This window comes from Cyanistes caeruleus, chromosome 4 (genome assembly GCF_971803275.1).
Source record: "Cyanistes caeruleus chromosome 4, bCyaCae1.hap1.1, whole genome shotgun sequence".
Taxonomy (NCBI): Eukaryota; Metazoa; Chordata; class Aves; order Passeriformes; family Paridae; genus Cyanistes; species Cyanistes caeruleus.
In genome coordinates this window covers 48690373-48705393 of record NC_141704.1, presented here as the reverse complement: position 1 = coordinate 48705393, position 15021 = coordinate 48690373, and the positions used below count along the sequence as shown (strand labels likewise).

At 41.5% G+C, this 15021-nt stretch overlaps 1 protein-coding gene across 6 annotated transcripts in view; it reads left to right on the top strand.

The window, feature by feature from the left end:
- HMGA2 (high mobility group AT-hook 2) overlaps window positions 1–15021 on the top strand; it is a 118497-nt gene that overhangs the window by 88156 nt on the left and 15320 nt on the right. For all 6 annotated transcript variants that reach the window (XM_086884513.1, XM_086884515.1, XM_086884512.1 and 3 more), the window contains one exon: window positions 9048–9080. In XM_086884513.1, the coding sequence (XP_086740639.1) occupies window positions 9048–9080 (33 nt within the window). The remainder of the gene's footprint in view (window positions 1–9047; window positions 9081–15021) is intronic.

Below are 15021 nucleotides of genomic sequence, written 5' to 3'. Positions count from 1 at the left end.
TAAATAGAACACCTCCAAAATTACACCAGGATTATAAAGAGCAGAATCTCTATCTTCCTCTCTTACCCTTTTTTCACTCTCTTTCAGACCAAGGGAAGCATATGTAGTCAAACACTGTTCATATTTCTGCTGCTGTTGAGAGGCTGGCAGTAGAATATTGACAATACAATAGATGTCGAGTTTGCAATAATTTACTAAATGGGTTCTAGCTAGCTAAAAAAAAAAAAAGCTGTTTGCTACTGTCTTTTAAAATGCTTTACCATGTTACATGGATTTCACAATGATGCATGTAATGAAATTGCTGTCAATGAGTAAAATCACACCAGAAATGCAATGAAATGGGTTTTTCTGTTGTCTAAGAAGGGCCTAGAAATCATGCCTTTGGACATAATGAATGTAATTTCCATTTAAAAATAGGAGTATGAACTGAGTTCAGTATTTAACATACCACACTCGAGAATGATCCCAAAATATATCAATCCAGGAAGTGGATTAATTGCAACAACTCACCACCAAGCCCCTAGTATATTTCAAGTACGTGGAAAATGTATTTCTATTTTGGACACTGAATTCTTTATTAAATTAGGCCAGAATGTCAGCAGTCTGTGCTTGGTCTCTGACAGACACTCTTAGCAGCATCAGTGTCCTGGAGGCAGTAATAATTATCAAATCTATTTGATAGACAGACAGCTATCAGACATCTGTATATCCCAGACATACAAAAACATCCCCAGCCAACCATGTGGCTACCAATGGATCTGCTGAGACAAAGAAGTTCAAGAGAAATGCCTCAGGCCAGATCCTCAGCTGCAGAAAATCAGCCAGGCACAGGCGATTTGCCTTGCTTGCCCTGTGTGCTTTTTCTTTGGAGGAAAACCCTGCCCAGCCGTCAGAGGGCAATGGGAGGTCAGGGAGGCAGTGGGTTCAATGGGAAGGGGAAGCTCCTGCAGGAGCTGAGGGCTGTGCCTGGGGCTGACCACATAACTTCTGTACAAGATGCTTTATATCCCTGAAGGAGTAGAAATGGCAGTGCAAAAATGGCTTCCTAAGATCCCTTGTATTCTTACCCCAATTTGTGCAGATGAGGGGGCAGATAGCTCTTCCTAAAAGTGCCCAGTGCTGTGTGTGTGCTCAGTGAGCTGAACAGTGCCTGAGCACAGCCTCGAGCACTGCCCTACAGTGGTGTGTGCTGTGCAGCTGGGAGCTTGCTTTCCTTCACCCTCTTGTCCTCTGCCACATAACAGATGTGGTTAAGGAAGTAGCACAACCCAGGATTCTTCCTTCTAGGCAGTCTGGAGGAAAGGTGGTCTAGGTACAAGCCAGTTAGAGGTCCTGGACTGGATTGTTTTCTCCTGTTGGTGAAGTCTGAACGTTTTCTAGGCTGATCACAGTCACCTGCACCTGCCTGCCCATAGTGTCTACTTTGATGCTGTCCTGCTCTGGCTGAGATGTGTCTCACTAAAGCAAGAAGCATAAATCTCTGGAGGCAGCAGCTCTTGTGGTATGTGGCCAGACTGAAGAGACATGCCACAGACTGCCACTGGGAAATACCCAAAGGAGGTCACAGACTGCTTGGCTCAAATCTCACAACCTTCAAGGCAGCTTGAATGGCTGCCTTCCCAGAATGGTGAAGGTGCCTGAGGGCCAAGGGCAGTGCATTTTCTGTATTTTCGTCATTATTCTCCTTGAGAAGAAGTTCAGGTCTGGGCTGTGGCATGGCCATTGCATCATCCCCGTGGTGGAGGTGTATAGCCAGGGACAGAGTTACCACCTGATACTGCTGGGAAACTGCTGTAGTCCCAGGTCTGCCCAGCAGAGCAGTTTGCCTTTTGCTTTCAATCACTTCAGTTCTTTGTCCATTCCCGTTTCTAGGCTTGGAACTGTTGTTAGCAGAAGCTTTCATAGGCCTGGAAATTAATTTGATTGTTTGTATCTAAGCCTACATTGTGGAAAATGGGCTGCACGTATTTCAGTTTTCTAAATGACACAAGGACACTGTTACTGAATGAGTTGATATCTTTGTACCTTAAAATTGAGAAGAGTGAATGTCAGAGGCCATAAAGGGAAATGTTACCTGAGAACAGTTATTTTTGAGCACAACCCATGAAGTTCAGAGTTGACTTTCCAAACAGCAGTGGATTTTGCAGCAGGTTGGCCTGTTTGAGGCTTCTCTGTGCTATTTACTCTGTAACTTCACTGGAGATCAATGCAAAGGTCAAGAGTATCTGGGAGCTCCTGCCAGTCAGGTCCTGAGATGAGTCCACTGCTGACAGTTTTGCAGCTCTGATCAGCTCCATGCAGTGGTTCCAGTGGGAATGACCTCTGCAGCAGAAGCTGCCCTGGATTTTCGGTCTGTATGGTGGGAGGTGCCTGAGCAAGAGGAGAGAGAAAACTCTAAAACCAAAGTTGGAACCAGATTGTAATGTGATACAGTGCTTTCCACCTCTAGGTCATCAATTCAAATCTAGCCTGTTTAGCAGTGACCAAAAATCATTTCCACATGGGCCAAGAGGAATGCATGATGAACACAGGAGTTGCTGTATCCAAACAGACAAGATAGTCTGGAGATAAACAGTTGCACAATAGTTATTTGTCAGGACAGGTCTGCAAGGCATAAAGCTAAGTAGTTTCTGATCAGTTTATCCCTGAATAATGAGGGCTTGTTTTTTTTTCAAATAACTTATATTTCTGTCTGCTAAAATGTGAGGTTTTTTCTTTGCGCTATAGCTAAGAGTGACTGAAACCTCCCCTCTGGCTTTCTCAATAGTCTGTCTGTGTAGGGAGTTATAAATAGACAGACACACATGACGTTTGCCAGACAAAAGAGCCAGCTCATGTTTCCTTAGGTGTATATCAAGGAAACCTCAATGCTGAACTGTGTGCTAGAATTATTCAGAAGGACAGAAAATACTTCTTAATATTTTAGCAGTAAAATGCAGAGGGTGCCAAACTAAACTTAAGCAAAATGCATCAGGAAAGCTTATCAGGTGTGTGACAGATGATAATGAGGTAGCAGGGAAGCCCCACAGAGCTGCAGTGACTCTGAGGAAGAGCAGTCAGCAACAGCAGATCCTTCTGCTGATGAGCTGTATTGATTTTAGATGAGAACACCAATTTAAACTTTGTTTATTGTATTGAAACACAAATACAAGGCCCATTAAATGGATGTTTCATAAGTTGCACTGCCCTAAATATTTTATGGAAATGTAACTAATACTAGCTGAAACATTATAAAAATTAATAACCTCTATGAAGAACACTGAACTTACAGCTACTGTGCTTTGAATTTTGATTATATCCTTGATAAACTCACTGGAATATTGTAGAGCTTGAACTTACAGTTCAGCTAGCAGATGAATAAAAATGATGGGTTTTCCCTTCCTGTTCTAACCATTAAATTTGTACTTGTCAAGGTCTGTAATGGGAGTGGGAGTAATGTTGGGTCAAAGCAACTGAGAAATAATGGATTATATGAGCATAAAAGAAAACAGAATTGGATTTTTAAATACATTTCTTTCACTGTTTTATTCCTCTCAGAATGTAAAACCATTCCAAATTAAGCAGATTGTAGTGAAGGTAGCTTTCTACACCTAAACAAAATTTATGAAACAAATTTAAAAACGAAACAAAATTTATGAAATCCTAACTCTGATAAAGTCAATTTCTTGACCTCCATTGGATAGACACATACCTAACTGGATATATGTGCCACTGCCTGAATTTTAAGACTATCAAAAGAGTCATTTGAAGCAGAGTGCTTTGAATTTGCCAAATTAAATATAAATTTTTTATGCCAGTCAAATAACTATAAAAAGTCAATCTGTGTACTTGGAAAACTGTGATGCTCTCTACTCTCCCTGATAAGTAGAATAGAAATACTCTTTATCATTGACTAACTGGTGTAGCTTCTGACATGTTGTAGACTTTTCCAGCATCAGTCAGGGAAGGCCAGTTTAAAAGCTAATAAATATTTTTGCAATTCTTTGACTTTGTATTAAAAACTCAGAGGAGTGCCAAGTAGGATAGAAAATAAAGAATAGTTGCACAGATTTTGCCAGAATTCTCCACAGATTACTATTAGCCTCATTTATGAGACTGCACAAAGAACTGTGAAATCTCTTTTGAACTCTAAGGGCCAGATGGTTTTGCTGTTAGATTCTAATGACCCACAGCAGTGTGCATACACAGACACTACGGTTGCCAGTAGACTGCAAACATGTGATGGAGGCAGGAGAATTCATGACCTGTGCTTCCAAAACACAAGTCTCCTCACTACTGATGGGATAAAAAAGCATTCTGCTGCTGCCTCAAAAGGGGGATTATTACTAAAGCAAGCCATGAGCATACTTAGACCTGAGGACTGAATGGCAGGCACATCATCCCATGCAATTTCAGGAAGACTTCTGCTGAGGATCAGGAAGCTGCAAGTGGCTTTTGCTGGGAGGTGAGGGTTTCCTGGCAGGCTGTGTGGGCCCCTGGTCCCAGCACTGTATCATTCTGTGCTGGAAGAGGGAGGGAAAGGCTGGACTCAAACCAATTAAAGCTGTGGGGCAGAATGGTAGTTACTCTGCTGTCATATGGAACTGCTTGTAAGACATGATTTATTTTGGATTATATTGGTTTCAACTGGTATAATATGAACTTCCTGATTTTTCAGGGGTATGTAGACAAAAAGACTAAACATGGTTTTACTCATCTTTTAATTTAGAACTACAAGTGTTTGGATGACCTATGAAATTATTTTAATGATCTCTGCACAACACTGAGCTGTCAGCACTATAAATGTCATCCTAACTGGGTATTAGTTTCCATCATGGCCATTTAGTCTCCCCAGCAGAGATACCTCCATGCAAATCTCTTATCTGCGTCAAGCTGTTGGAAAAAAACAGAGTCACTGTTGCCAAGAAGCATCAGTCAGACATCTTCATAATGCTCAGCTTGAAGAGGAAGACACGAACAGAAAATCCAAGAGCACCATGTGTGCACAGCTTACCCTTGGAGCTTCAGGCATAGCAGTCAGGGGATGATTTGCATTCAAACCAATGCTTTTATTTCTGATCATTAAAAATGTGTTCCAGCATTGCTCACACTAGTTGATATAGATTTACCCTTAACTTACCATTTTCCTCCCTTAGCTTTAGAACACTAGGAAAAGTCACAGGGTAAGAAGGACTTCTGTGAGTGAGAAGTGTGACTAATTGAATTTGATACAACTTTAGACTGCTGGTATGAGATGACTATGAACGCATCACATGAGGCTGCTCTTTTGTTCTCATATAGAAAGCAAAGAAATTGCTTGACCAGTATGAGCTGTAAGGATATGTGTATGATATTGACATAAAGTAACAGAATTTGAAAATAAAAAAACAAAATGAGGGGTGTGTGTCAGAGGGGGAGTAGAAGTGTAGAAGATAAACAGTTGGGCTTTTAGCACTCAAAACTTACAGCAGAAATAAAACAATCAAAATTTTGTGTATTCTCCTTCTTAGGCATTTTGTGGGATTTTTCCTGTTCAAAGTTAGGAATATTATCCTCAAGTTTTAAATTATTATCCTTTGCTTTAGCTTACATGCTTAATATTTTAAGCATGGCAAAAGAAATACTGATGCATTTTAGATTTGTTCTTGTTTGATAGATGTTTAAATGATCTGGTCATAGGATTTTTCCAACACTGTCACTTGTTCTTTCTGTATCATACATATTTACAAAAGACACCTAGTGTTGACTTGTACTTGGGTATGATATAAAAAAACCCTGAAGTTTGCTTTCAAGTGTATGGAACATCAGCTGATCTACATGCAGTGTACAATAGCTGTTTTTCAAACTTAGGATAAAAACGAAACATGACAGCACTGTGTTGCACAAATCTCCTCTTAAGATGGCTAACACAAGTGAGAGAACCTCTGACAGAGTAGAAGTTCTACTTTTCTTACCATCTTACTCTGCAGACTCCTAGCAGGGAAAATATGTAATAGTTCAGAGCTCTTGTTTCTTGCTTACAGCTTTATTTTGCTCCAGAGCACCTATTTAACATCTCTTGTCCATGGCTATCTTATAGTTCCAGTCTTCCCCATAACCAAGGCAGATTGTCTTTCTTTCCAGTTAATTGAACATGCAGATGCAGCACTTGTGAATCAGAGGTGTCACTTTCAAAGCCCTGAAAAGATCTTTTAACTCAGTAAACACAAGGTTTAGCAAGTTGAAGCATTAGTATCTACAGTGTGTCAAAATGGTTCCAAAGGCATCACATCCACAGCAGTTAAAGAGATTAAAGGGGTGCTTGGGAAATTTCTTGTTATTCCTGAAGACCTCAGTTCTTCTGCTCAGGGTGACCTAAGTAAGCAGGCACTAGTTCTCACAGGACTGGACCTTACTGGATTTATATGTCCAGCCACCTTTCCCACTCAGCCAGGCTGAAGCAGGAAAAGCAATTCCTTTGAAAACTGGCACTTGCAGTGATTCAGCTGCCACAAGCCGGAGCCCTCGATGTGACATGAGTGGGCACAGCTCCCAGCATGTCAGTAGTGTGTGCCACTAATACTGGCTCAGGGACTGAGCCCTGCTTCTGGGCTTGCATAGCTAAACTTCTTCCATTTAAGGGAGCAAGCATAACATGTGCTGGTCTCCAGATCCCAAGTCCAGTGGAAACCTAGCCGGCAGTAAGCAAGCACTGCCAAGGAGCTCTCGACATGAAGCACTACTATAGCAAAGGTCTTGAATGACTAAAATTCTTGAAAGCCTTGGTCAGTATCACAGACAGTTTCCAACTGGGCAAAGTACAATATTTTCCTTCTGCTTTTTATGAATGGCTGGATAGGGTTGTGCTGGAGTCAGAGTCCCCTGTGGAAGCCATTCATAAAAATAACAAAACAAAACAAACGCATGCAAAAAAACTTTCAAGGTCCAGTCCAAAGCCACTGGGTGCCAGAGGCTGGGAAAACATGCTGGCAGCTCAAGCCCCAGCTATCACTGAAAGTATTCAAGGGGCTTTTTGGTGGTCTGAAAAGTATGAACTGCTGTGTAGAAGGGCAGCTGGTAGAATTACTGTGACACATACTAGGCAGAAAGCCAGAGCTGGCCTTGTTTCAGACATTGTCTTTCCTCTCATTGAAGTGTCAGGACCTAATTCATGGAAAATATGGTAAGTTGGCAGCTCTTTCAGAAGATTTCATTGAGCTACAGTGAGTGAGAGTCACATGAACATAGAGTGCACAGCCAAAAATATATGGGGATTTCTGAGCTGAAGAAAACAGTCAGCCTCTAAAAATGTCTGTGGATTTCATGTGGTTTGGGAGTAGACACATGTACAGGTGTAATCAACAGGCAAAAAAAAGAAAATAAAAGAAAGTGAAAAAACACTATTGGCAGATTACAGAAGAGCTCAGTGAGTTCTGTAATTATGAGAGATTCCTTTAAAACAAATCATTCCTTTGTCCAAGGGCAGCAAGTATCCATTAATGAGTTCAGGGCCTGCAGTCCACCTGGAGAAGGCATCAATAAAATGTGTGCCTTGATAATAGCTTCTCCATTGCAAGGAAATTTAATGGAAAAGGAAAGGGTCCACCCAGAAGTTTAAAGACAGACCCAGTCATCACATAGTTTTTTTACTCTCATATTTATTTGAGAGCACAACTTGGAGCCTGTTATATAAAAAAATACAAGAGCAGATTCCACTGAGTTAGAAAAAGACTGAAAATAAACAAAGCATCTCTTGTTAAAATGGGACACTTGTGGTGGGCAGTCTGAATTTAATCAGTTACATTTAATTTACATTTTCATTGATCCTTCCCACTAAAATATTGCTCTGAAAGGCCAGTTACACTAAATTGCTTATTCAAAAATATTCCAGTTATTTCCTACTACACTGTCATGAAAATTAGGTTTTTGGCTGTGCAGAGGGATGGATGCCTGTTGGCTTCTGCCCAAGAAAGGCACTAAAATCATGGCTGGGATTAGGATGAAGCAGGAAGGAAGGGCAGCAAGAAAATCACTGGGTGCAATTCATAGACTTTAAAAACAGAATGTCTGGGGGAGGGGGGCAGGCAGCAACTTTGTCCCACTGAAGCAAGAAAAGCCTTTTTGTCCTTTCTGTGTCAGGATTTCATCCTTTATCTGTGGTCTTATTGTTCTGTGTTGCTGCTAGCACCCACAAGGGTCATCCCACCATCTGGGCAATGCTGGTGTATTTTAAGCATGTATATATTTGTTCCTTAATTCGTACTCCTCTTCTCCCAGGTGGGGATGAAGCATACCAGCACTTTGGTGAGTCTCCTGGCTCATGTGAGGACTGTGTTTTCCAGCCCTGGGTGGAACCAGCCAGGAGAGACTTGCTGAGAATCCATGGTAGTACTACCAGGTCCTGCATAGGCAGGTGGACACACCCAACCTGGCCAAGGATGGGCATCCCTATGATTCACACCAATAGGCTTGCAAGGGTCAGCACAGCATTGCCTTCATGAAGCTGAAGGTCTCAAACCACAACTTCCAAGGGCTGGAATCACTGGCCATCCCAGTCTCCTTGATTTTGGCAAGGGTGGCTTTGGTCAAGTGGGTATCTGTGGCTTAGGAATGGGATTATGTATCCTTCACCTCTCTGCCTGAGCTTTGACCTACCCATGATGAGTGGGGAGATTTCCCCACAGCAGGACACTCCATTCACAGAGACATGAGAGTGTTGTAACAGGGAAGCAGCAGAGACAACAAAATCTAGTTACAAAATCAAGTCACTCTCATGGTCTGATAAGGCAGCAGTACCATAGAAGAGCTGAGAGATGTAACATGCTAAATTAGATTTCACCTCGGTTTTAATTGTAAAAACTTAACATACTCCTCTTCATCCACAGTAATATGAACTGCTTCAGAGCAAACTATTAGATAGGAGAGTCTGGGTGTGAGAGCTGATTATGTTCATCTTTCCATTTCTGACTGTGGGCTTTTCCTGTGTTATATCTCTATTGATGAAAATATTTTTCCTAGCGCTCTTAAAGTCACAATTAAGTGCTCTCACTTAATTTTGTTTCTGACCGTGCCTTTGTTTTGCTTTTCAGCCTCAACAAGTGGTTCAAAAGAAGCCTGCTCAGGTAAGAAAAACCAATTAAAATTATTTTGCCTACTTCAAGTGAGACATTTTTTTTAGTATTTCAACTGGCCTCTTTTACTGTAAAGAAAGAAGGGAAATGCATCAATTGTATGAGCTGGGGGACAGCTATTGGCTTGCTGGGCACAACTACCAGAACAATATATGCAGTGGCCCTTGGGAAAGAGAGGAGGAAGCAGTGGACAGTGCCTGCTCCAAATTGTCCTCTTTCTGCATTGGTCACCTTGCAGTGATAATGCAGAAACACAAGCACAGTTCTGTGGTGTGAGTCCAGCATGTAGTAAATACCTCTGTGTGTCCTGAACGTGGATAGGTGGGAACTGCATTACAGCAAGGAGGGACATATGCATAAAACCCACCTCTCTGCTTTCCTAAAATAGAGGTAAAGCCTTATAAAATAAGGGCCTTGTTACCCTTGTTAAATCATGGCTCAGGTCTGCTACTCAGGCTAAGTAGAAGGGAACTATGGGAGAGGGACTCAGCTGGAATAAGGGTGGAGAGACATTAGAGATGTGCTGCGTGACTGCTGCATGCCCACATCACAGTGTGTGGTGGTTGGTTGACTTGGGCCTATTGTGCCTTAAAACTCTGTAAAGTGATAAACTGCTTAAAAAGACCTGAATTTTGCAAAGAAGCTCTCCTTTGCACTGCCTGGGGACTCTGCATCGCTCTGCATCATCACACTGAAGGATTCTCTAAATCCACAAAATTCAATAGGCTGAATGTAGTAACTAGACTGGATCCATCATAAAGACTAACGTGTTGGAACTTTTTGTGTTGGGCAGTATTATTCTTTTTGAACACATTGAAAAAAATGCAAGCCACAAGGTGTCATGACTGCAGTTCATGTCAAACACTGCAGTTACAATCCACTTCATTTTCTTCACCCAGCCTGCCCTGAGTTAAAAACCCCAAGAAACTAACTCTAACACTTTGTTATATGTGCACCAAGAGAAAAAAAAACCTCTGGGCATGAAAGCAAGTCCATCACTGCCCAGCAGAGCCCATGGGCTGCTGCACCTCCATACAGATGAATGATTGCTGAGTCAGGAGCATAAAGGGTCTATTGCTCTTCTGGAAAGAGGTCTGCTTTTAAAAAGGAATAATACTTTCATTTTTCCACCTTATGGTTCTAATACATTATTATACACTGTACAATTGTCATAATATCAACTGCAATCTGAATTAGGAGCTGTTGCATACGAAACAGAAGACATCCTAGCCATGAGCTGAAGGGGTAAAATGATGTAACCCTCCAAAGCATTTGTAGGAATCAGATTTCTACAAAATAAATCAATGCAGTTGCAGCAATGATGAATCCATGGCACAGCTAATAATATTAATGTCTCTGAATGGTGGAGGTAATACACAGGATGAATCTGGTAGTACTTTAGGAGAGATAATGTCTTTTGTTAGGCCAGCTTGTGCAAAAAACACAGCCTGATCTGACTACACCACACAATTCAGAACACACCAAGCTGTTCTAATAGAAGATATTTCCGTGTCTTGCTTATATCCTTCAAATGTTACTGCTACAATCAGGTTATTCCTACTACCACATGGTAGTAAATCTGCCAGTGAGCACAAAGCCAGCTCTCTCCTCTGTGGCACCCAAGAGACAGGGAGGCTAAACCCTGCTGCAGAGAGGAGACCAAATCCAGGAGGCAGAGACTCCCAGGAGGCTCTTAATGTTGCCTTTTCCTCTGGTACGCAGCAGAGCTCAATCCCACCGAGGTCAGCAGGAAGAAGGGGTGTAGAGCTGATGGCTCCAGCCTAGCCTAGCAGAAACCATTGCTGCCAATGGCCTTGTGGTCCTGCCAGGTTTCCAAGCTCCCCAGGCACTCACTCCTGCAAGGGTTTTGTTTGCACAATAACCATGTGCAACCCTGGGTACAAGAGAAGAGGAAATACCTGGGATTGAAGATGGGCTGGGGTGTAGGAGGACAAAGAGGGGACCTGGACTCTGTTTTGTAGCAGAACAAAGTACTGACAGATTTAATTGATGGCAAAATGATGTAGGCATTTGAACTGAAGCACTAGCATTCCCCATATGGATTTTCCTGATCATTTGCTGAAGCAGTGATTCTGGTAGGGATGTTGTAATGTGTGTCAACCAGCTGGATGCCACCACTGCTGCAGTGGTGCCTCAGCAGCATCCCTGTAGGCAGAGACAGAGAGAGTGAGACAGAGATAAGAAAACCCTTTGACATTCCCACTAGTAATGGTAGTGTTTGTGCAGAAAGGGAGGAGGCACAGAAGAATACATGAAAGGAGAGAGAAGGCTGTTTAGGTCTCTCCAGTTACCACAACCGACTAGTGAAAGAACACCTTAAATTATCTACATGCCATGTCTTTACACAGACAACATTTCTGTTTTTAATCCTTAGACAAAAGGATGTTCAGTGAAATCACTGAACTTATCTTCAACCCTTCCTGGTTTCAACAGGCCCCACCCTCACACTTACAGTACTACACCATTGCAGTTTTGCTGTTATAGGTGCATGGCTAGGAACAAAAATTTATCACTGTGGGCAAATGCTCATGACAGTATCTTCCTGAGGCTGAAAGAAGGAAAGGTAAAACAGTGTATTTCCTGGGATGATCAAGAACTTCATGTTACTGGGTTTCACTCAGGTCTGGTTGCCTCTCTCTGATTTCTTTTTATAGTACCTAATTTGCCTTTAAAATAGGGAGGTTCAGACTCAGAATTAACAACAAGAACATGAGCTCATGCAGGCTTTCTAATCTGAGCTGTTTTAAGGAAATAGCGATAAATTATGTAAACATGGGGACTACATGGACGTTCATGGAGGATAATGTAAAACTTATACTACATTCAGAGGAATCTCTTCCTTTTCCATCTACTTCCTTCAGAATATCCTCTCAGGTGGCTTTACTATGTAGCAGTCTGGATTAAGTTAGAAATGTATACTTTCTTCATTGGTGAGGGCTGTAAGAGGTTACAGTCAAAAACTGCCCGTTGATGGTGAGCCTGCCTTGGTAAAAGTGGCAAAACCTCTTGCTCAGGCTTGGTCCCTGAGTGGTCTCCTGTGCTTTGAATTTTATGTGTAGTCTTAAATATTTCTATGAGTGTTGGTTTACATCACTCCTGTTCTTGCTGCTAGCAAATATGTCTCTTGGGTTTGTGTCACTTTTAAAAGTACAGAAGCAGTAGGACCAGATAAAATTCTCATTTTGCAAATAACAGCTCTGTTCCTATCACCATTTCCCAGATTTTAAGCATTGTGCAGGGCTCTGTCATGCTCTAAATCTGTTCATGGATGTCAGCTGTACAGTTTAGGGCCATATAGATGTTTATGTAAACTCCTGCAATACCTTTAAACTTTGACAGAGCTCTGATGATTTACCATCACACAGACAGTAAATAGCAGCAGTAAAACCCACTGAAAATCTACACAACCATATTATTAATACAAGCCTTTGAATACAGTGGTCTGTTCACATCTTTGTGATGATCACTGGTGCATACTCTCACACTTCCTTGGGGAAATGAAGAAAAGAGCCAACATAACTGCGTGACATTGGTAAGTTTAGCACTTTCACGTAAGATATTTGCCTAAACCTCAAAACGAGACTCTTTGAAATCTGCTCTGTCTCTAAAGAATGTACAGCTGGAGCTTACAGTCATGACGTAATATTTTTACCGAGGTGTGCAAATACATAGTCCAAACAGAAATTTCTTCATTTGTTCATTTTTAAGCAATATGTAGCAGCTGTTGACTCAGCCATCTGGGGGAGTTACACTCTTAAGTAATATGAAGGAAATAGCTGTTTTATGAAAACACAATGAAAACTATCAAAATTTTCTGGAAACAGGACATGTTTTATTTTTATCATTTCCACAGAAGACATATAATGAACATAGAACAGCCCTTTGAAAATCTTATCTCTCTTAAAATCTCAAATCCTTGAAATCTTTTTGTATCTGAGTCTGAAGGACAGCATACCAGTCAGAAAGATGGTGTGTAGATCAGAATAAAAGTGTATCAGTCAGAAGAGTGCACGTAAAGTATACATAGAACAGTGTACAGAAGAAAGTGTACAGGAAACATGCACTGAAGGAACAAGTGAAGCATACTTCTCTACCTAATTCTAAATGTAGTAGGTGTTTTTAACACAATGTCCAAAGAAATCAAATCCAACAAGAATAAACACTAAAAAGTGTTATTACAAAATAATAGGAAAGAAGAGCTGGATTTCCTATGTTTTTTCCTGCTACTCATTTCTCAGTGATGATACCTTATCAAAGTGCACACACTTAAAATCTGATGTGACAAAAAGGAATCAGATTTAGCAAGATTTTTCTTTTCTTCATGGCTTGTGAAGCACTGTCTAGGGGATTCAGTCTTGCCTACCGCAGTGTGCCACTGAAAGATGTCATGTCCCTGTCAGCCAGTTTATGAGTCAGTCAAAGAGAAGGAGTGCTGTGACTTAGTTCAACGTAGAAGGAGCCTTCATTTCTGAACAGGAGCAGCAGTGGACGCTTGACAGCTCACACTTACAATACATATTTCCCTAAGGGAAATTCTAGGACAGGAGATAGCTTTCTGAATGCAGCACTGGTCACACATTTTCCCGTTCAACACAGACATGCTTTCAGGTCCCTGCTCTTTTCCAGTGTGCTGGGCAAGAGCTGACCCTAAAAGCAGGGATGTAAAACTTCAGGGACTACAGCTGTTGAGCCACTCCTTGCATAGCACAGGGGGAGTAGGTGTTGCAGATGGTGGTAGAAGGCTAGAGGATGAAGGGGTGAGCTAAAAGATTTCCCTATGCCAGCAATGCTCCTCTTCAGCCTCTCCCTACCTCTTCCCTCCCCACTCCTTGCTTGAGGAAGAAGCCCGAGGTGGGCAGGCAACATCTGTGGGCAGGGTGGCTTTGTGTTTGACCCCATGGCTGTGACCACAAAAGGTGTTTAGGGAGGTACTCCTTCCAGTTCAGAGCTGAGCTCTGATTTGACACTGAAGTCTCACTAAAAATAGCCAGAAGAGAAGGGGTTGTGGTGTGTACTTGGGAAACACCATTGAGGAACGTGGCTGGGCAGTGTTTAAAAAAGTGCCAGTCAAGAGTAAATTAAACAGTGCTTCTTTTGCATACACATGCTACATTTGCATCAATTTTGGCTGAGATTTTCAAGAGTAGCAGGAGTCAGTGCTGCTAATACTTGGGTGTCTTCCTTCATACAAGACATGCAAGACATGCAAGATTCTCAGCAGCACATGACTACTCCCTGAAAATAAGGATTATTTTAAGATATTTCCTGAGTGACACTCAGAAAGCTGAAACTACCAGCATGATCACTCTGTGGACTTATAGTAATAGAAATAATCAAAATGCTAATTAGCAAAGATGAGGTGCAGAAGGCTGCAGAGGAGGAAAGTGCTCTTTGGTGAGAGTTTGGTTCCTGAGCTTTTCATAAAGGGCTCTGCATTTTCAAGGGTCAGCATTGTTGTTGTGCTTCCACATCCAGCTGAAGCCACAGAAAGATGCCCTATTCCCTGACTTAAATATTATTAACAGATACTCCAGGGTTGTATCTTTGCTCATTTGTTGCACTGAAAAGCATGGGAAACAAACCTATGTAACGATTCTTGGAAATTGCTCTATCTTTGCTGCTCCAATTTAGGACCATATAAATTCTGTCGCAAATTTTATTTTAAAGATTAAGTATGCTGTGATGGATAAGGTAAGCACAAATGAAATCAAAGTTCAGGGTAATGAAAATACAGTTTTTGTCTGCTAAATAATTTGCTCAGATAGATAGTTACAGTCTTCACATACCAGCACTAATAAGGAGCTAACTAGGAAAAAGAGCAGTATACTCAGCCCTTATTAACATATTTAAGCATGTTATGGAAGGAAGCAATAAGAAGACAATATGTAATTTTTTGGGGGGGTTTTCCCTG